Consider the following 20,877-nt stretch of genomic DNA (forward strand, 5'->3'; position numbering starts at 1 on the left):
ACACAGTCATTAACTGAAACAGAAACAGCTGTGTAGGAGGCTTAAAACTGGGTGAGGAACAGCCAAACTCTGCTACCAAGGTGAGGTTGTGGAAGACAGTTTCATGTCATGGCAAGATTGAGCACAGCAACAAGACACAAGGTAGTTATACTGCATCAGCAAGGTCTCTCCCAGCCAAAGATTTCAAAGCAGACTAGGGTTTTAAGATGTGCTGTTCAAGCTCTTTTGAAGAAGCACAAAGAAACGGGCAACGTTGAAGATCATAGACGCAGTGATCGGTCAAGGAAACTTAGTGCAGCAAATGAAAGACACATCAAGCTTATTACCCTTTGAAATCGGAAGATTTCCAGCAGTGCCATCAGCTCAGAACTGGCAGAAACCAGTAGGACCCAGGTACACCCATCTACTGTCCGGAGAAGTCTGGCCAGAAGTGGTCTTCATGGAAGAGTTGCAGCCAAAAAGCCATACAAGGCCAAGCGACTCAAGTATGCACGAAAACATAGGAACTGGGGTGCAGAAAAATGGCAGCAGGTGCTCTGGACTGACGAGTCAAAATTTGAAATATTTGGCTGTAGCAGAAGGCCGTTTGTTCGTCGAAGGGCTGGAGAGCGGTACAATAATGAGTGTCTGCAGGCAACAGTGAAGCATGGTGGAGGTTCCTTGAACGTTTGGGGCTGCATTTCTGCAAATGGAGTTGGAGATTTGGTCAGGATTAATGGTGTTCTCAATGTTGAGAAATACAGGCAGATACTTATCCATCATGTAGTACCATCAGGGAGGCGTATGATTGGCCCCAAATTTATTCTGCAGCAGGACAATGACCCCAAACATACAGCCAGAGTCATTAAGAACTATCTTCAGCGTAAAGAAGAACAAGAAGTCCTGGAAGTGATGGTATGGCCCCCACAGAGCCCTGATCTCAACATCATCGAGTGTGTCTGGGATTACAGGAAGAGACAGAAGGATGTGAGGAAGCCTACATCCACAGAAGATCTGTGGTTAGTTCTCCAAAATGTCTGGAACAACCTACCAGCCGAGTTCCTTCAAAAACTGTGTACAAGTGTACCTAGAAGAATTGATGCTGTTTTGATGGCAAAGGGTGGTCACACCAAATATTGATTTCATTTAGATTTCTCTTTTGTTCATTCACTGCATTTTGTTGATTGATGAAAATAAATGATTAACACTTCCATTTTTGAAAGCATTCTTTGTTTACAGTATTTTTTCACACCTGCCTAAAACTTTTGCACAGTACTGTATATATAGAGTAGATAAGTCATTTGGGTGTAAACCAATGAACCAACCAGAGTAAAATGTATATATTGATAGACAGATAGATAGATACTTTATTAATCCCAAGGGGAAATTCACAAAATTGATTGACAAAATTAGTTTATGATCCTGTATCCTTTGTTTCTGTGACCATTCTCATCATACTGTAACAGACTGTAGTGAGAGATGCTCTCTTCACATCTTGCTGCTGCAGGTGAAATAAATAATGAAGAGGGACAAGCATTTCTCCTGCCTGATTACTGACTCATAAAAGGTTTTTATCAGACTTGTCTTGTTAGAGGATGTTTCTTTCTTTAATTAAGATGTTGATTACTACCACAATGCAGGTTCAGTTAATGCCATGTGCCAAGTAGTACTGGGACCCCCGAACTGTGATCTGGATTCAGTAGGCTTGAAAATGTTGTCTTATTTTGAGATCACATGAGGAACTATGATATCTCTCTATGGTGCTATGAATGTTGTGAACATTGATTTGCCAATCTCAGAATTTTAAAATTCCACACTCTGTAAATTACAGTATATTAATGGTATTATCTAGCATATACTATAGCTCACATAATATTCATATACTGAATTTTGCATTGTTCCGCTGCCTGTAAACAAAATTTTTATTTGGCTTGTTCAAATTTTTGCATTTTTTGCTCAAGGTTTACAAGTCACTTGTATTATGATTACGTACTATATGTACTCTAGCATTACTTTGGTGGAGTTTTAAATTGGTACATCTCAGAGGAATCAGAGAAACTACATTTTCAGCATCAGATTATAACAACCAGCAGGTACAAGTGTGCAGAGTGTGCTTCCATTTTTGGCTTACTCATCACCACAGTGACACATTATATCAGTAGAAGATTAACTACGTGTCTCCAGCTCATGAGGTCATGTCAGTCTGTTGGCACCACCCTATAAGTACACCATTCAAATTGTTATTAAAATAAAAGTAATCCTGCAGTTATTAAAGGCAGAATAAATGTAGGTATGTATATAGTATGCAGTTTCTGAAATTTAATTTTCAGACAGGGATTTTAGGAGAACTTTATTCTTGACACTTGGCAATAAGCTATATTTCATACCACTATAACTCCAGACAGCACAAAGCTAGCACTAGATAGGTGAAATGCCAGACACAAAAAAAAATGCTGGGAACCAGACTGTACTTCTGTTTATCTGTATGTAGACAAGGGGTCACAATATGCAATATACAGTACATTGTACATGCAAGGTGTGCCTTAATGAAGACGATTTTTTGATATAACAAGAGAGAGGGGGAGAAGCTGTTGAGGATGACTGAAAAATCATAGCAGAAGTACTTAAGGATATTGAGTAGTATTCTACCTATCATTATGAAGGGCAAGCAGCCCAAAAACTGCCATGGTCACCCGATCCATTAGCTGTGAGTATCTAGAGCAGGTGTGTTGGGACTCCTGGGAGCACCAGTGGGTGCTTAGCAGATATAGCCACAGGATATTCTGTCCTTCCTCTGGAAATAGTGGCCCATAAATGAATTCAGTTGGCTTAAAAGAAACATTTGATGTGCCTGCACCCTCTTCTAGCCTCAAGGATGCTACCAGACACCAGGGGACTTCTTGGTAACATTGGTGGATAGACATCTCAATGCTCATTTGCATACATACTGTACGCTTCTCTTTAAAAGTTGTGTACTTCCTATGTGGACTACTGTGAATTAACAAGACTACTTGATGTGTAAGTTGTGTCACAATCAGATAAAATTCCTGTGGATAGCAATACACGTGTCTTTGTGTTAAGACATAAGCTTATAAGGCATTATTCATGTTCTTCATCCATACCTGCTTTTACAGGGCAGTAATTCTCCACAGAGGATTTGGAGCAGACTATACCTCACTTATCAAAATGTCATATACGTGCTCGACCCGACACAGTGAACACAACTGACCAACGAAGGGTACAGACATCTCAGAGGCAATAGTCAAGCAAAGGTATCCTTGAGTAGCAATGCCATATTGGAAATGACACCAGGCAAGCTCTTTGACGTTGTAGTAGCAGTGGATGTAAAATAGTTATGTTTCATGACAATATAAACAATATAGCAATAATGGGTAATATTAATAATATCATCAAATGAGTCTTTTTTTTTTTTTAAGTAATTTCGTATATATATTTATGCCTGTTATGGCTTGTGGGTAAGTCCGATTATGAATCTAGTATGGCCAACCACAACATTGAAGGAGAGTTTCAAACTTATTTTTTCATTATTAGGCATCAAGCCAGCATTGGATGTCAGTACTTTACATAGCACAGCAACCAGTTACAAACAATGGAAAGAATAAGTGCAAGCTTTTCAATAATGTTCTTGGCACAAAATAGAAACCATTAAGAAATGTACAATTGCATGGCATGATGTTCTCAGCTACACATAAAAAAAACAGTTCTACCCATAATGGCCAATTCTAGAGTTTGTTTTTCCCCCACAAAAATTTGATTATTATACATTTGATTATTTATATACATTGGCCAATCAACAAGAGAGTTGCTAACAGAACATTTTCAAGGTGTATTTTGTAGCATTTCAAACCACAGGTAGAAACAATCTTTGTAAATTGCATAACTGTCCGTGCAGATCACCAGTACCAGTTTTCACGCATGTTAGAGCACTATTCCTGTGTACAATTATAACTTGTCAGAGAATGTATTTCTTTGCTCATACTTTTAATCAATTTAAGGATGACTTTACAGAATGTCCTATCCTTAATAGATAAATAAACTTAAAAAGTATAAAATTTCAACTTATAGAGGATATGTTTATTAAGTAGAGCATACGTTTATTATTAACCAGAAATGCAGGAAGGTCTTTGCTAATGTTTTGCCTTTGTCTTCAAAAGATATGTTCAAGTACAACTTTTGCTTGTTTCTCCATTACCATTTGGGTTATTAAATAATATTGTTTTTGCTAATAATACATTTTAGATCTGGCTGGAGCAGACCCTAGGAAGTGTCACTTATTACATTTTCCATAATAGAATTCTGATAACATAGTTTAATACGGTGTCTCAGGATTTTGTTGCCCAACATTTCTGACTATATACAGAACCTGCAGCCTATCAGCTATACAGTTAGCTGAGAGCTGGTGAGAAATGCCAATCTGCTTCTAGTTGCTCCAATAAGTTTGGAATTTATGTACTTTGATATTTCTTTTTTTTTCCCCATTATTTCTTAACAGTACATGAAGTTAAATCCACCCCTTAAGTCTTACATTTGACTTATGGAGCATTATTGCACAAAGAGAATAATGATAATGGGCATAAAACATTGCAGATTGTGTATATAAAGGAAAACAAATTATGTTACAAGATGCTTCATACAGTAAATATCAAAAAACCTCTTGAGGTCTGACAACAAAATAATTTCTGAATGCAACCATGCATGACGAAAGCTAAAACCCTTGTGTGCAAAATACAGATTAATAGTGAATTCAGAGTCTAGAAATAGGTTGTGAGGGGAGAAAGGGATAAAAAAAAATATGTCCTAAATAAAACAAAAAATAGTCTGGTGGGTCTGCTTAAGATAAGACAGTTTAAGTAAGTAAAACATTGACTTGAAGTGCCCTTTAGTCTGGTAAAATTGCACAAGTATTGCTTTGATGCATGCACTGGACTTGGTTAGGAGGAAAACAACCAGAACGGCAAGCTAACACACAAGGATTGATTTTTCTCCTCCCTTTTTTACAAGAGCAGCCTATAAAACAGACATGTGGGTTGCTAGAACTGCCCATTTCTCTATGAATATTACATGAGACACATCATCATAGGCTGTTCACTGGACGGTACAGTCGAGCTGAATTATAGTTCAAGTGGAAGAACACAGAAAAGGCACTACAGCATACCTCCCATGTGGTTTTCACTTTCATCTTTCTGTGTCTGATGAACAAAGATAACTGCTGTAAACGGGTGAGTACATTTTCAAGATCACTGCAGCACATTTCTGAAAAGGCAGTCTGACTGGCTTTGTCTGGCAATTCAAATGAAAACCCACTCACAGCCAAGTAAACTAAACGTAAGCGTGAGTGGTGGTGGGGGTTATCTGTCCAACAGTGAACACAATAGATGCCTTTGAAAAGAAGCAGTCTCAGAAATGGGAGTTTTAAGAAAAGAAAAAAAAAACTCCACTAAAAAAGTGAACAAAAGCAATGTTGAATCTTAAAGCAACTGCAATAAATTTATGAAACAAAAATGTCACTTTGGGAAAATACAGTATTTTAGGACATCCTGCAGAGTAGCTGTAAATTGATTTTTTAAAGAATAAAATTTTTTTAGTGCGCATTTTAAAAAGAATAAATGTTTATAATAATTATTTAGAGGATATGTTAACTTAACCATGACAACATATTTATTTTCTTCAAATAATAATACATAAACCACATTTTTTAGCTGAGGCTAAATATCTTGGAAATGACAGTGTTATACTGAAAACTATTTCATAGTGTTCTCTACAAAGGAGAAGATGTAGAAAAACACTTCTTGAATTCACCTTTATTCTTGTATTATTACACTATGTTACCACTTTACTTTTATACAGCTGGAAATGTAAAGGAAAAAAAATTTTAGTAAAGTATTAAAGTATTGAATCTGTGTTGCATTATGTTTATTGATGTCTCTTAAGACAAAATATAATCCAAGTACTTGTTCCAGTTTTACTTTATTTGGGGTAAGGTCATCTTTGTCTAACAGCTCTTATTGCCACCTTCTAAATGCTATACTTGTACCACAAACTGTCATGTGATTTTCTACTTCTGAAATGTAAGCAAATTTAAAAGTGGCAAAAATATTATAAGGAATGGTTGTTTTAGAGATGTAAAATGCAGTACCTCACATCATTTTACATTCATAAGTTACAGCCTAATGACTACTTGGTGACGATGAAATTGTTTGGTGACAGAAAACATTTGTTAAAAAGCCATCTTGACTGATACTGTCTGCTTATTCGAATTAAAAAAGTAAACGGCAATAAGCTGAAACTAAAATAAAAATAATACATACAAGTCAAAATATCAGGGAGGCTAAGTAAATGTGCAACTGTTCATGACATTAAAGACATTTTGACATCATCATATAGAAACAGCCTAATGGAGATAAGCCACTGTGAGAAGTCACTTAACAGCAAACTGGCTACTCTTTTTGGTCAGGTAACAGAGTGAATGTGGTAAACTGGGTGATTGGATTGTGGCACAGTGATGGTTGCACATACAAGATTAACAATAACTACTGAATGAAGAAAAAAAATTATGAGTACTACAAATTAATTAGATAAGGTGGGGATGTTACTCTATGCAAAAGATTAGTGAATTGCCAAGTATAAAAATCAGAGTAAGCCACACAATGAACAAGCCCTTAACTGAAGCAAAAAAGTAAACGAAAAGATATTTCAGCATGCCACAACCAGCACTGCTAATGAAACAGCTCTCAAATCAAAACAAGGAACTACACTGTGGCCTAGTTTCCACCTGGATATAAAAATATGGCACTGCGTGGTGTATAAAGGTTACTTTGTGTGCTAAAGAGCGTTACTTGCAGACAAATCATACAGAACATATTGAAAAGGCTAGAGAAAGGTCTGCTAAAATAATTCAAAGAATACTGATCATGAAGCTAATGTAACCACTATTCTACTATATCACTATATACTGTAAAAACTGCTGCTTTTAACTGCACCTGCTGATTATGGGTGAATGAAGTTGACTGAATTAGCAAAGAGGCTGAAACACAGCTGGATACGGTAATTGCATTTACAACATTTGAAATTATGTTTAGTCTACAGCATTTCTCATAACAAATAAAAAGGTAAAACCAAAAAACTATAGGCATACATGACTCATGTAGCTAGATGGTCTACAGTTAGAAAACTAAGTATAGAGCAAAGGTGGAGATGTGCGTAATTAACATATTTCACACTTTTGTTTGAAGAAAAAAATACAAATATAGTATTTGATTCAGAAAGTTTTGAGACCCCTTCACATTTTGTTACATTGCAGCCTTATGCTAAGATCATTTAAATTAATTTTTTCTTCCAAGATTTTTCAGGTAAAGTAGGCAGATGTTCTCAGGTAAGATAATTATTTAAGGTAAGGTAGTTTTTACTTACTAGTTACGGTGCCAGAGAATAGCGGTGTTTTGCATGTTGATTAGCACATGCAAGTAAGAATGTCACTTGTACTGTACATTTTTATTTACAATATGTATACTATATAAGCATTTTGATTCAAGTGCAACGTTGTATGCACTAAATTCTTACTACTATTTATTTATTTGTTTGTTACCTTTTACCAAAGGAGACTAAAAACATTTCAGATACAATTGGTGCATAGGCAGGTGTCAGTAATGGGATTTGAATCCACAATCTCAGGGTTTGAGATCCAAAGCCTTAACTACAACACCACACTGCAAAGGAGCATTAAAAACACATTTTAATGTAACATTGCTGTCTTGAAATAATCACGCAAAAGCACCACAGCACTATACTGTGTAGCAGTGCCACATAAATGTTATCTGATTTGCCTTTTGTCTCTTTGCCATCCTCATTCTAAACCCTGTTGCTACCCAAGCACATGTAAGATGGTGGTGGTGTGGGGGAAATCAAGTACATTGAGGACCTTTTGGAGAGGACGTGGTCTGTTGTTGTTGCTTCCGGGAGGTTGCCATGGAGAAAGGACGCAAAGATATAGTCAAAAAAGGCTGTGACAGGCAAGAGGAGGGAGGTTTTCAACACAACTGCAACTACAGAAAAAAAACAGCTTAATGTAGACTATCCATGGCCAGAGAAAAGATTGCCTCACCCAGATTGAGGCCCACTCCCACTTATGGAGGTGGCCACCTCGAAGACTTCGCCACCTGACCCATTCTGGAATAGAAGCAGACGGGACAGTCAGGAGAAATTAACGTGGGTGAGCTAAAAACGATCCTTGTTTGTCTGGAATAGCGCATTTGGAGACTCTTGGAAAAACAGATAAAGGAAAAAGGACTGATATCATAAGTGTCAGAACTGCTTGGACTTTGTGGGTTGTCTGTGTCAATGGTTTTCTTTCTTTCGAGTTATATGCGTACTGTATGTGTTGGGGTGTGGAGGGAGGATTGTTCACGGATTTGGTTGCTGCCATTTATGTTTGTATAGTTTTATAAGATTGATTTAATACAACTACTTTCACCTTGACTGTTTTCCACTGTCATTTTGTTGATATTGTGTAAGCCATATTATTTAATCTGTCAGCATCACAGGAATGGGTTCAAGGGTGATTTGGGGTTGAACTGTTATCTGACTCAAATACATCACCAAAAGTGGTGTTGTATAGCGAAACCATCTGGGAAAGGGAGAACTATTATAACTGTATGTACCTAGCAGTGTTTTAATGAAATAGGAAGGATGCAGTGAATTTCGAATCCTTCAGAATGATTTAAAGTGAGCAACAAACACACTCTTAAAAGCTTTATTCAAGTCGCCAACTGCTGATGCCTTATTTATGCTCTGTGTTTCTGGAGTCAGAAAAACACTGCAGTATATAACTTATTTTACTTCATACAGTATATTCTAATGCTCAGGTCCATTTCTTTTTTGTTGCCATCAAAATTCTATTATGAGAAGATCTTTGCTTAATTGTTCCATTTAATAATGAGAAGTCACAGGTACATATATTATGATTTAAGTAATAAATATACCTTATGGTGGATTGACACCCAGACTACGATTGGTTTCTGCCATGCACCCATTTCTATAAGCGTCACTTTTCTATACCTATTAACTGCATAATTGGGATGAATGGACAGATGGATAATCCTGTGGATGAGCAACTGATTTCTTGTCTAGACCACTTGTGTCTGATCATTACAAAAGTATAGCTCATTAACAGCAAAATATCAAGTCATTACCAGTTTTTAAAAACAGACTTAAACGTTATCAGTTTACTAAATCTTTTCCATAATTCTGTTATTTTTTACTGGCACCGTTTTATATTTTTTTAATGTTTTGTTATGCTTTGTACCAAGTCCTTGGGCACTGAAGGAGACTTATAAATGAAAAATGATTATTATTAGTAGTAGTAGTATTACTATTAATGATACTAACATAAATTGTTCCTTCATTTATTAAAAAAAGACACATTTAGAAATATCCAACGTGAAGTTCAATTAAATGCAAAATGATTTAATGTGAAGCCACAGGGACTTTTACGATGAGAGCTGAGAAAATACTGTAAGAAGCAGCACAAGTAATAAATAGCCTCTGACATTTCTATCACAAACCTTGTCATTGAACCTTTATGAAGCATAAAAAAAAACTATCTCTGAGATAAAACAACGGAAGTTTTTAGTCGCACATGATGCCTAAAATCCACTAAGAGTCATTCAAGTTCTTTCAAGATCCTTGAAACTAATTTTCTTCCTGTCTAAGTAATATTTTCAGAAGTAAAGCAAGTTCACACTAAAAGGAAAAAAATAAGCCTTCACTGCTGAAATAAACAAAGCACTAGCAAAATCAAATAAATTCTCAAAAGCGTACAACAATAACCTCATTAACAGAGCAGCAGATGCTACCTAATATGTGTGCTTTTTACAATTTTCTGCTTTTTCACAAAAAATATTTTGTTTTGCATCACTGTATACTAATTAAGGAAAAATGAAAACATCAAGGGCTTTAAACCTTAACTAGTTAACTGAAATCAAGGCAAAAGAAGTATGTTCCTTCAGTAGTAGTAATTTGCTACAAATTAAGAAAGTGGTTGGATAGGATTGTTCTTTATCAGTATGCTGCTGCTGGAGTATGTGAATTTCCCCTTGGGATTAATAAAGTATCTATCTATCTATTTATTGCCAATGTGTGCTCGTTTAGCATATAATAAAAATAATAATACATTTTATTTATAGAGCACATTCCCTGTGCTCAAGTGTTAGTTCTAAAAAGTATACCTGAAATATTTAGTGTTATTATTTGGATGACTGGGTCTTTTTCATATTTCTTATAAGACTTCTTTAACTGCCAGATTACACTAACCAAAGAGCTCTATAAGGAAAGGATGAACTCAACACACCAGAGAATGGGCAAAGAAGTTCAAAGCTTACATTCAGCTCAGAACAACAAATCTTTGATGATTACTAGTCAATGTCATAATTAGCACCAAAGTTCATCAAGAACAGAACAGGTCTAAAGAGATCTTAAAAATCTAAAGTAGTCCCAAAATATGTTATGTGAAGAAATGGGACTGAAAACAGGTTTGACACTGATGGAAAATTCACTCCACAGCTGGAGAGAGAAGGTGAAATACATAGGCAGGATGAGATGGAACAGAGACCTTATGGTTTTTCTCAGGAAAACTGCATTTGTATTATTCATAGTTACAATGATCTAAATACCCAACATATACAAATTATAAACGAATAACACAACTATAATGCAGTTTCCACCTTGCACACAAAATAATGAAAAATGATAATTCCTAGTTCTGCTGAACTTTTTACCTAATCACATACTGTATTCTTAGTCAGACTGTTGATTCTAAATTTGCAACAATTAAAGGTTTTTCAAAAGCACACATGGCTGTTGTGAAATCTAAACATTATGAAAATCTTTACTAATTTATCAATCCTTCATTTACTAACCTCATTTATTATAACTGAACATACTTTTAGTGCTTTGCTTATTAGTATTTTGAAAGTCAAGTAATCAATACTGTGGACGCCAGGGGGCGCACATCTCCCCAAACGCCTGACACAACAGACAGAGGCAGAAGTCCCAGCACAGTAAATATAAGCACCGGTAAACCCCAGAAATACAGCCCATTTGTCTCTTCTGCCTCCACTCCTCCCTCAAGCTTCACCCTCCACCTTCCGACTCTGGCTCTCTGACTAGAGTGGGGTGGTCCCTTTTATAGATCTTGGTGTTCCGCAATCTCCTTTCGGCTGCACTTCCGGGTGTGCAGAGGAGAGCTCAGCCATTCTCCATGCGCCCTCTGGTGGTGGCCACGGGCCCCAGCAGGGTGGAGCTTCCATGCTCCAAACCTGTGGCACAGTAGCAAGCCAGGTGGGCTGCCCTCTCTTGTCCCAGGAAAGGTATTACCGCGTGCAGCTGCAGCTCTTTAGTAGGATGTACAGTAGTTTCATCCAAACACAACTCATAAGAAATTTACAACTACCTACATAATCAAAAAAAAAACATTAAAAGGAGAAATTAGGCCATTAAGCCTAGATAAATAAACTGATTGGAAAGAACCTGACCATGGTGTAGAGCCTTTGATGACCAAAGAGTGGGATCCAGAGGGTTCTGCAAATTTTTTACGGTACAGAAAGCATAACACAAGCAACTTATAGTTTAAATGTTAATATATTATGTAAAAAGCACTTAAAACGGCCAGTTCTAAATATCTACTAGTACAGAAATAGTGAATATTAAACTTGCTCCTAAGTAACAACGGTAACAGTTTTCATTCAAACCAATTTTTGTTTTTGATCACACTACCATCCATCCATCCATTTTCCAACCCGCTGAATCCGAACACAGGGTCACGGGGGTCTGCTGGAGCCAATCCCAGCCAACACAGGGCACAAGGCAGGAACCAATCCCGGGCAGGGTGCCAACCCACCGCAGTGATCACACTACTGTCTTTGTCAAACATTACCTTAATCTTATTGATACCTGCCTTGTTCTAATTTGTGGTGCTTAAGAAATTGCAAAATGTTATTTCACTTAACTTGAGAACCAGTGGTACACTGTTTCTCACTATAGAGTACATCATAGCTCTTAAGTATTTTTTACATTCTATTTAAAACTATATGAATATTTACAGGAAAAATGACAAGTTGTGCTGACACCAGGCACTACATATTTAAAAAAAACTGAACCCAGCACTTTTAAGCAATTGATCTAGATATTCAGCTTTAATTTATATCTTAGGACACAAAGCCTTAAAGAACATAGGGTTATTTTCTGTATAGCGTACTAGGTCTAAATGTATTTTAACCATAACTTCAACTCAGATTCACAATATTAAGATTAATTTTCTTTCAAAGTGAACTAAATATGTGTAATAAATAATGAAAAAAAAAACTTTTTTTTTTCCTAGAAGCTATCCACCATACGAAGAAAAGCAACAAGACACTAAAATGGAAGATGCGAAATTGGATTTGTACTTCCAATTGAACAGAAAAGAACCAGAACAAAAGAATATCAAAAGACTCATCAAAAGCAAAATACAAAAAAGTTGCTCCTTCTCTTTTAAAAAAGTTCAGCCTGCTTTAACTGGATTTTTCCCAGTTGTCAAATGGCTGCCAAAGTACAGGTTTAAAGAATATGTGTGGGGAGATGTCATGTCAGGCTTAATTATTGGAATTATCCTGGTTCCACAAGCCATTGCCTACTGCCTTCTAGCTGGTTTACAGCCCATCTATGGCCTTTACACTTCTTTCTTCAGTAATATTATTTACTTCCTCATGGGGACCTCCAGGCACATCTCCGTGGGCATCTTTAGCCTTCTGAGTCTTATGGTTGGTCAAGTAGTGGATAGGGAGGTACAGCTAGCCGGCTTTGATCTGAGTGAGGACAGTCGTCTGGAAGGTATAAGCCCTGAAGACCTTTTTAACTCCAGTAAAACTAATGTGTCATCAGTGAATTTAACTTTGGGAGTATTCAACATGGAATGTGGGAAAGAATGCTATGCAATTGGTGTAGCAACAGCATTAACTTTTTTAGCTGGAGTGTACCAGGTAATAATATTGTCCTTTAACTTTTGAACATTGACCTCCACATTCTTTGACTTAGTTCCTTATTATACTCTGTTTACAGGGCGGTCGTAAAATATTCCGATCCCTTCACTTTCTGCACACATTTTTATGTTGTAGATTTACTTTAAAAATTATACAGTTGCCATTTTGGCCCATCAATGTGCACTCAATAACCCAAAAGTGAAATATGCTTTCAAAAAGGTTTTTACATTTATTAAATATCAAATCTCTCATTTATATAAGTATTTCAACCTTTAATTCAGTAGTTTGTAGAATCATTTTGCCAATTACAGCTTTCAGTCTTCTTAAAATAGTATCCACAAGCTTTGCCCACCTGTATTTAGGCAGTTTATTCCATTCTTCGTGGCAGCTCCGTTAGACTAGATGGAAAGCGTCTGTAAACTGCCAGCTTCAGGTCCCTTCACAGATGGCCAATGGAATGCAAGTCTGGGCTTTGGCTGGGCCACTCAAGGGCAGACAGAGACTTGTACCAATGTCACTCCAGCTTTGTCTTGGCTGTAGTCATTGATGTGCTTCAAGGTAAGCAGTCACCCCAATCTGTGGTGAAGTTGCACTCTGGAGCAGTTTTTCTTTAATGACCTCTCTGTATTTGGCTGCATTAATCCTTCCCTCAACTCTGACCAGTTTCCCTGTCCCTGCTGTTAAGAACCAACCCTAAAGCATGATGCTGCCACCATCATGCTTCTCCGTGACATTAGGCAGGTGAAGAGCTGTGACTCTTTTCAATTCTTGTTCAATTTTTGTCGTGTAAGACCAGACAATCTATTTCTTCATGCTCTCAAAGTTCTTTAAATGGTGTTTGATAAACTGTAAGTGGGCTGTCATATACCTTTTACTTAAGAATGTCTAGGAGTAAAGTAGGAGTAGAGTATCTACTCTACTATATATGCGTAATTGATGGATCGCTGCATAAATGGTTGTCCTTCCCAAAGTTCTCCCATCTCAGCAGATGATCTCTGAAGCTCCATTAGAGTGACCATTGGGTTCTTGGTCACCTCCCAGGAATAAGGCCCTTTTTGCCAGGTTACTCAGTTTGGCCAGTTCCTCACTTCTTCCATTTCACAATTATTGAAGCTACATTGCTCATTGGAACACTCAACCATTTACAAATGGCCCTTGCCCTCATCGTTTGCACAATTTGATTGCGGAGGTCTAAAGAATTCCTTGGACTTCATGGCTTGGTTTTTATCCTGGCCTGCAGCATGAATTGTGGCACTGTATATACATAGGTATATACCTTTTTAAACAATGTCAATTCAATTCAGTTTGCCATGAGTGGACTCCAGTCAAGTTGCAGATACATCTCAAGGATAATTAAAGCAAAAGGGATATACCTGAGCACAACATGTGCCACAGCAAAAGGTCTGAATACATAAATGAATGAGAGATTTCAGTTTTTTTTATTTTTAACAGATTTGTAAACCTTTTCAAAAACATGCATTCACTTCGTCGTTATGGCTTGTGAAGTGTAGATTGATGGGCAAAAATGGCAAATTTATCCATTTAAAATTAAATCCACAACAAAATGAACAGCTCAGAAAGTGAATACTTTCTGAATGCACCATATATCCAGTAGTATACTGAAAGGTGACATTAAGAAAGAACAGAGAAATCTCATTACAAGGACATCACCTCACTTAGCCTGTATTAGAAAGCACCTCTTCTAATGAGGTGAGTTCTTAAAAGGCAACAGGATAACAGGGTTTCATATACATACACGCACACATACACATATATCTATCTCTCTCTCTCTCTATATATATATGTATATGCTATTCAGTTTGTTCCAGAACTCTAAAGAAATTATAAATATGTATTTGCTTTTTTCCAAGTTAAAATTATTTCCCAAAATGTTCTACCAATGTCTCATGTGGAAGTTAAAATATTTAGCCAAAAAAAAAGTGATGGATTTGATTAATCAATTTTGACATTTTTTCAATCCATGGTATGAACCTTGACCAGGGTCCCCAACTCCGGTCCTGGAGGGCCCCGGCGGCTGTAGGTTTTCATTCTAACACTTTTCTTAATTAGTGACCTGTTTTTGCTGCTAATTAACTTCTTTTGAATTCATTTTACTTGATTTGCTCTTGAAGACTCAGACCCCTTAATTCAGGGGTGTCCAGTTCCAGTCCTAGTGGGCCGCAGTGGCTACAGGTTTTCATTCTAACCCTTTTCCTATTCAGCAAGCAGTTTGCACTGCTAATTAACTCCTTTTCCCTTAATTTTAATAGCCCTGTTTTTAAGGATTATGTCCTCTGAATTGATTAGTTTCTTCATTAAATGGCAGCCAAACAGAAATGAAATTGAAACGTCAAACTCCAACCAGTTCCTTAATGAGAAGCTAGTTCTTGCTGTTAATTAAAGCCATTATTGACTTATTGCTGCTCTCATTCTGCCATAGCAGACTGTTGTCTGTTTTTCATAAGCCCACCGTCAAAATGTTTTGGTGACCTGAGCAGACCAACATGACTGAGACCTTCACCTTTCTTTATGTTCAGGTTAGCTGGTCATGTGGCTGCTTGTTTTGTGTCTCATTATTGTTTGGCTGCTCATTAAGGAAAAAGAAACAACTAAGTTGTCTGAGTCACGTCAATTAAAACTAAGGCAAAACAAGTTAATCAACAGCAAAAACGACTCACTAATTAAGAAAATGGCTAGAATGAAATCCTGTAGCCAATGTGGTCCAAAAGAACCGGAGTTTGACACCCCTGCCTTAATTATTTCTTTTTCCTTAATTAGCAGCCAAACAATAATGATATATAAAATGAACCAAAACATGACCAGCAAACTTAAATATTAATGTACATAAAGTATAAGAGTGTTAACCATGACAAATGCCAAGAACATTTTGTGTGCATTTCTTTTTTTCCTTTTAAGAATCCTAATTGTTTGTTAAAATAAAAAAAGATTTTTTCATTTTCAATCAATCTATGCTATATTATTTATTTTCTAAAATGTTACAGGGAATTTAAAATAAATATGCTAATTTAAATTAATTGTACATACTATAAGTGTGACTTTTTCCTTTTTGTGTTCTCCTAGGTGCTGATGGCAGTTCTGCGACTGGGATTTGTCTCAATATACCTTTCATCTCCAATGCTGGATGGCTTTGCCACAGGTGCCTCACTTACCATTTTAACTGTACAAGCCAAGTACCTCCTTGGGGTCAAAATCCCTCGCCACCAAGGATTTGGCAATTTTGTGATTACATGGATAAACATTTTCAAAAACATTCATAAGACTAATTTTTGTGACCTCATCACCAGTGCCTTATGCATTTCTGTTCTGGTAGCTGCCAAAGAACTTGGTGACCGCTATAAGCACAAATTAAAGATACCTCTGCCAACAGAATTGTTTGTGGTAGTAACAGCCACTTTAGTGTCCCATTTTGCTGACCTCAATGGTGTCTATGGATCCAGCATATCAGGAGCAATTCCCACTGGCTTCATTATGCCACAAGTGCCCAGTTTAAATCTAATGTCAAGGGTAGCTTTAGATGCCATACCTCTTGCAGTAATTAGCTTTGCATTTACAGTTTCCCTATCAGAGATGTTTGCTAAAAAACATGGATATACTGTACGGCCCAACCAGGAGATGCTAGCCATTGGGTTCTGTAATATCATACCTTCTTTTTTTCATTGTTTTACCACAAGTGCTGCTCTTGCCAAAACAATGGTTAAAGACTCAACAGGCTGCCAGACACAAGTTTCTAGTGTAATCAGTGCCCTGGTAGTTCTCCTTGTCCTTCTGTTCTTTGCACCCCTGTTTTATTCTCTACAAAAGTGTGTGCTGGCTTGCATTATCATTGTCAGTTTAAGAGGTGCCTTGCGCAAATTTAGGGACGTGCCCAAGCAGTGGCGTATCAGCAAGGTGGACACTCTGGTCTGGATAGTCAGCATGCTGTCTGCAGCTTTAATCAGCACAGAAATGGGACTGCTGGTTGGAGTTGTATTCTCTATGTTTTGCATAGTGGCAAGGACTCAGCTTCCTCATGTAGCCATTTTGGGTCAGATTCAGGGGTCAGTTTTCTATGAGGATGCCGGAGAATATGAAAATCTTACAGCTGTACCGAAAGTCAAGATTTTCCGCTTCCAAGCACCACTCTACTATGCAAATAAAGATTTTTTCTTGAGATCGTTGTACAAAGCAACAAGGCTTGACCCATTACTGGAGATTGCTAAAAGAAAGAAAGCAGAGAAGAAAGCTAAACAGTTGGCTGCCAAGCGGGCAAAGGAAAATGTACAAGATAATGGAAACTGTCAAGTCAACCAAATCCTGGTTCCTAAGGATCATGAATTTCACACAATTGTATTAGACTGTTCTGCCATTCAATTCCTGGACACATCTGGCATAAGCACTTTAAAGGGAGTCCGTAATGACTATAAGGAAGTTGGCATTAGTGTTCTTCTTGCTTCCTGCAACCCATGTGTGTTAGATACACTAAAACGTGGCAGCTACTTTGGACCAAATGAAAAAGATATTAGTACATTAATGTTTTATACTATACACAGTGCTGTTCAGTTTGCAGGAAGAAGAGAAATTGCAGCATTTGATTCAGAAGTGTAGCACTACCAGCACGATTGAATCAATTGCATATAAACAAATGGTTACAGAGAGAATTTTCAGTATTCAAAAGAAATACTCTCATAATTGCATATGAACAACATTAGAACAAATCAGCCTTTCCATTTTTATTTATTTTTGTAACCTGATAGAGGGTCAGAGGGACCATAAAGGAGGAATGCCAATGTAAAATGGATACACACGTAATTAATACAAATAGACAAATGGACATTAGAGCAATTTTGAGACATCAACCAACTTGATATTACATATATGAAATATTGAAGTAAATCCTTGTGAAAATGGAGAGATTATGTAAACTCCACACAAAACTCATCCATAGCATTTCCATGTTCTTCTTCGTTTCAGGTAGATAACTACTGTATATACATTAAGTCAGAAATCATAAAATTTTTAGCAGATTTTAATCCGAAATCATGAACACATCCACATTATTTTTGCAACACCATATTCAGGTTTTTCTTAACAATGAAAGGCTGAGATCAACATTCTCAGTACATCAATAAGTGCCTTACTTTGTAAAAATTAAATATCTATTTTAGTGAAGGGCCAGTGAGAATACAAAGTAAAATATTTTTATGTAGAACTATGTTTACCATATTACAATTATGAATTTAAAAAGACAATGAGCACTTACACAGAAAACAAATAATTTCCCCAATTATAGTTTTGTCTATACTTTCAGCATTTTGCTACTATAACTTTAGTCAGGTAAACTGACAAGCTTAGCAAGATATTGAATTCTGAACAACATTCTGTAACATGGCCTAAACACGTGTAAATTTCAGTGAAAGAAAACTACCTCAACATACAAGTGCTTCCCAAAGTAATCAAGTAATACATTTGAAGAATTTCTTTATTTACGTAATTTGCTAAACAATACTTATATAAGAACACTCACTGCACCTTGTATAGACTGAATGTTTCATTGTACAATTGATGAACGGAAATACGATGAAGCATTATTGTTCACTTTCACTTTGTAAATGTGCAACACTTTAGGAATTACTTGATTTAATGCTAATGCAGCAAAAGCTGCTATTAGATTTGTAGAGCATTAGCTATTTATTGAGAGTATAGGGAGTGCTAGCTGATAAAAAAAAAAAATCACGAGAATTTTAATGTTTTATTATCATGCTTAGCTTGACTACAGAGAATGACTTTGTGTTGGGCATTTGCTGGTCAGATGTCCTACAACGTTAATTGAAATTCATTTTTTCTATATTCTGTACTGTACCAGTTGAAAGAATGTACAAAACATCATCTTTGCATCTAATAAGGATATAAAAATTAAAGACAGAAAACATATACTGTGGATGACTTGCATTTTTCTTTCAAAACATATGGCTGTGTTCAGCAGGGTTCGCTAACTCCAGTCCTAGAGGACCACCCTGGCTGCTGGTTTTCATTCTAACCTTTAATGAGTGACCAGTTTTGGCTGCTAATTAACTTCTTTTGAATTCATTTTAATCGACTGCTCTTGAAGACTCAGACCCCTTAAGTGTTCTTTTTCCTTAATTAGCAGCCAAACAACAATGAGATACAAAATGAGCCAAAACAACTGGTGTCCATCATACAATATCTGAAAATAAAGAAGATGAAGGTCTCAGGAATGTTGATCTGCTCAGGTCCCCAAAACAATTTACCAGAGTTCTTAGAAATGAGAAAATCAACAATTTCAGAAATGTCTGCTATTACAAAATGAGAGCAGCATCAAGCCATGTAATTAAAGAACAAGTTTAATTAATAACAAGACTCAGCACCTCATAAAGCAGCTGGTTGGAGTGAAAGTGGTTGGAGTTTGAGGCCCTAACTTAGTTGGTCTTCTGTTGGCTCACTCACGTCACGTTTCATTTCTGTTTGGGTACCATTTAAGGAAAGAAATGAAACAATTCAGAGAAACAAATCTTTAAAAAAGCAATTCAATTAAAATGAATTCACAAGAAGTAAATTAACAACACAAACAGGGCACTCATTAAAAAAAAAAAAGGGTCAGAATGAAAACCTGCAGCCACGGTGGTCCTCCAGGACCGGATTTGGGGGCCCCTGGCATAGAGTATACTGTATATTAAAGGAACATTCCACTCAAAAATGATATTTTTAATTTGTTAGTTACCCTATGTGTTTTGTAGTGATGAACAAGAAAAATATTTAATCTCATGCTTTCATGGAGAATGAAGATAACAATAATTTATGACAGAATTGCGGACTAGGGTGACCAATGCTGTTCAATGGAAAATGATATGAAACACCTTCACGGGGAAACAAAGTCTTACATTACCAATGTTGCACAAAGTACATCAGTTAAATAAATGTTTCCAGAAAAATCAGAACACTTCATAAACAGGAAACACATTTTGAAATTGAAGATCCTTCTCTCTCCCTCATTCACTGGTCAAGAGTCATCTCTTCAATTCAAAAACTCAGTGACTTGCGTTTCCTGTTTATGATGTGTGTTGATTGTTCTGTTAAGCATTTATTTAACTAATATTTTAGCAGAAAATCCATGCATGTTATGACAAATGACAAATTCATTATGTGACACGTGTAACTCAAGACTTTTTTTTCTTCCATGGATGTTTTCAGGTAATTTTTCATTGTACATCATTGGTCATTATTGGCTTGAACTATGTCAGGGGTGGCCAACTCCAATCCTGGACAGCCACAGTGCTTGCAGGTTTTTGTTCCAACTCAGTTGCTCAATTAAAACCAATTGTTACCAATAACAGATCTTATTTAATTTCATGGCTTGTTAGTGTTGAAACTCTACCACATCAGTTCATTCTTAAATCATAATATTTATTTTCCCTTTCTAATGATACATGTATCATCCAAGTAATTTGAAGCCTAAAACAGATAAGTCATTTTCAGTTCTTCACTCTCTCTTCAGTTTCCTTCCGAGTACATCATTAAACTAAATAGTGAATGATGAATACACGCGGGTGGAAATGGGGACAAGTGAACTGTAGACCTGCTAATTCCTTTGTCATTTGCATATTATTGCTCATAATGAGCAGTTAAAACAATGAATACAGCTGTTTTAAGACTAAACAATTAAGGGTTCAAAATTTTAACAAGTGAGACAACTAAAATGAATCAGAAAAATGTCACTTGATTTCTCATGAGGCAATTGGGTTGGAACACAAACCGGAAGCCACTGCGGCCCTCCAGGACCAACATTGTTTAGCCCTGATTTAAAGGGTTTGAGTCTTAAATAGCAAATAAATTAAGTTAATTAGTA

General features: G+C 36.5%; 2 protein-coding genes across 3 annotated transcripts in view; one reads left to right on the top strand and one right to left on the bottom strand.

Annotated features, from left to right (window-relative positions):
- Nucleotides 1-20,877, bottom strand: part of idua (alpha-L-iduronidase) — a 132,532-nt gene that overhangs the window by 96,822 nt on the left and 14,833 nt on the right. The window lies entirely within an intron of this gene.
- Nucleotides 4,994-19,001, top strand: slc26a1 (solute carrier family 26 member 1). Of its 2 annotated transcripts, none has more exons than XM_051928658.1 (3): nt 4,994-5,219; nt 12,377-13,013; nt 16,095-19,001. In XM_051928658.1, the coding sequence occupies exons 2-3, from the start codon at nt 12,414-12,416 to the stop codon at nt 17,616-17,618; spliced, it is 2,124 nt and encodes a 707-aa protein (XP_051784618.1). In that variant the 5' UTR covers nt 4,994-5,219; nt 12,377-12,413; the 3' UTR covers nt 17,619-19,001. The 2 variants fall into 2 exon arrangements, with proteins under 2 accessions (XP_051784618.1, XP_028658423.2); XM_028802590.2 differs by having other exon boundaries at nt 4,995-5,219; nt 12,374-13,013.

This window comes from Erpetoichthys calabaricus, chromosome 5, assembly GCF_900747795.2.
Source record: "Erpetoichthys calabaricus chromosome 5, fErpCal1.3, whole genome shotgun sequence".
In the NCBI taxonomy this organism is placed as follows: domain Eukaryota; kingdom Metazoa; phylum Chordata; class Cladistia; order Polypteriformes; family Polypteridae; genus Erpetoichthys; species Erpetoichthys calabaricus.

What these genes read in the sequence shown, in the direction of transcription:
- slc26a1 (XM_051928658.1), top strand. Translation starts at nt 12,414, where the DNA reads ATGGAAGATGCGAAATTGGATTTGTACTTCCAATTGAACAGAAAAGAA. An exon ending in TTTTAGCTGGAGTGTACCAG is followed by an intron (nt 13,014 to 16,094) that starts GTAATAATATTG and finishes GTGTTCTCCTAG; the next exon opens with GTGCTGATGGCAGTTCTGCG.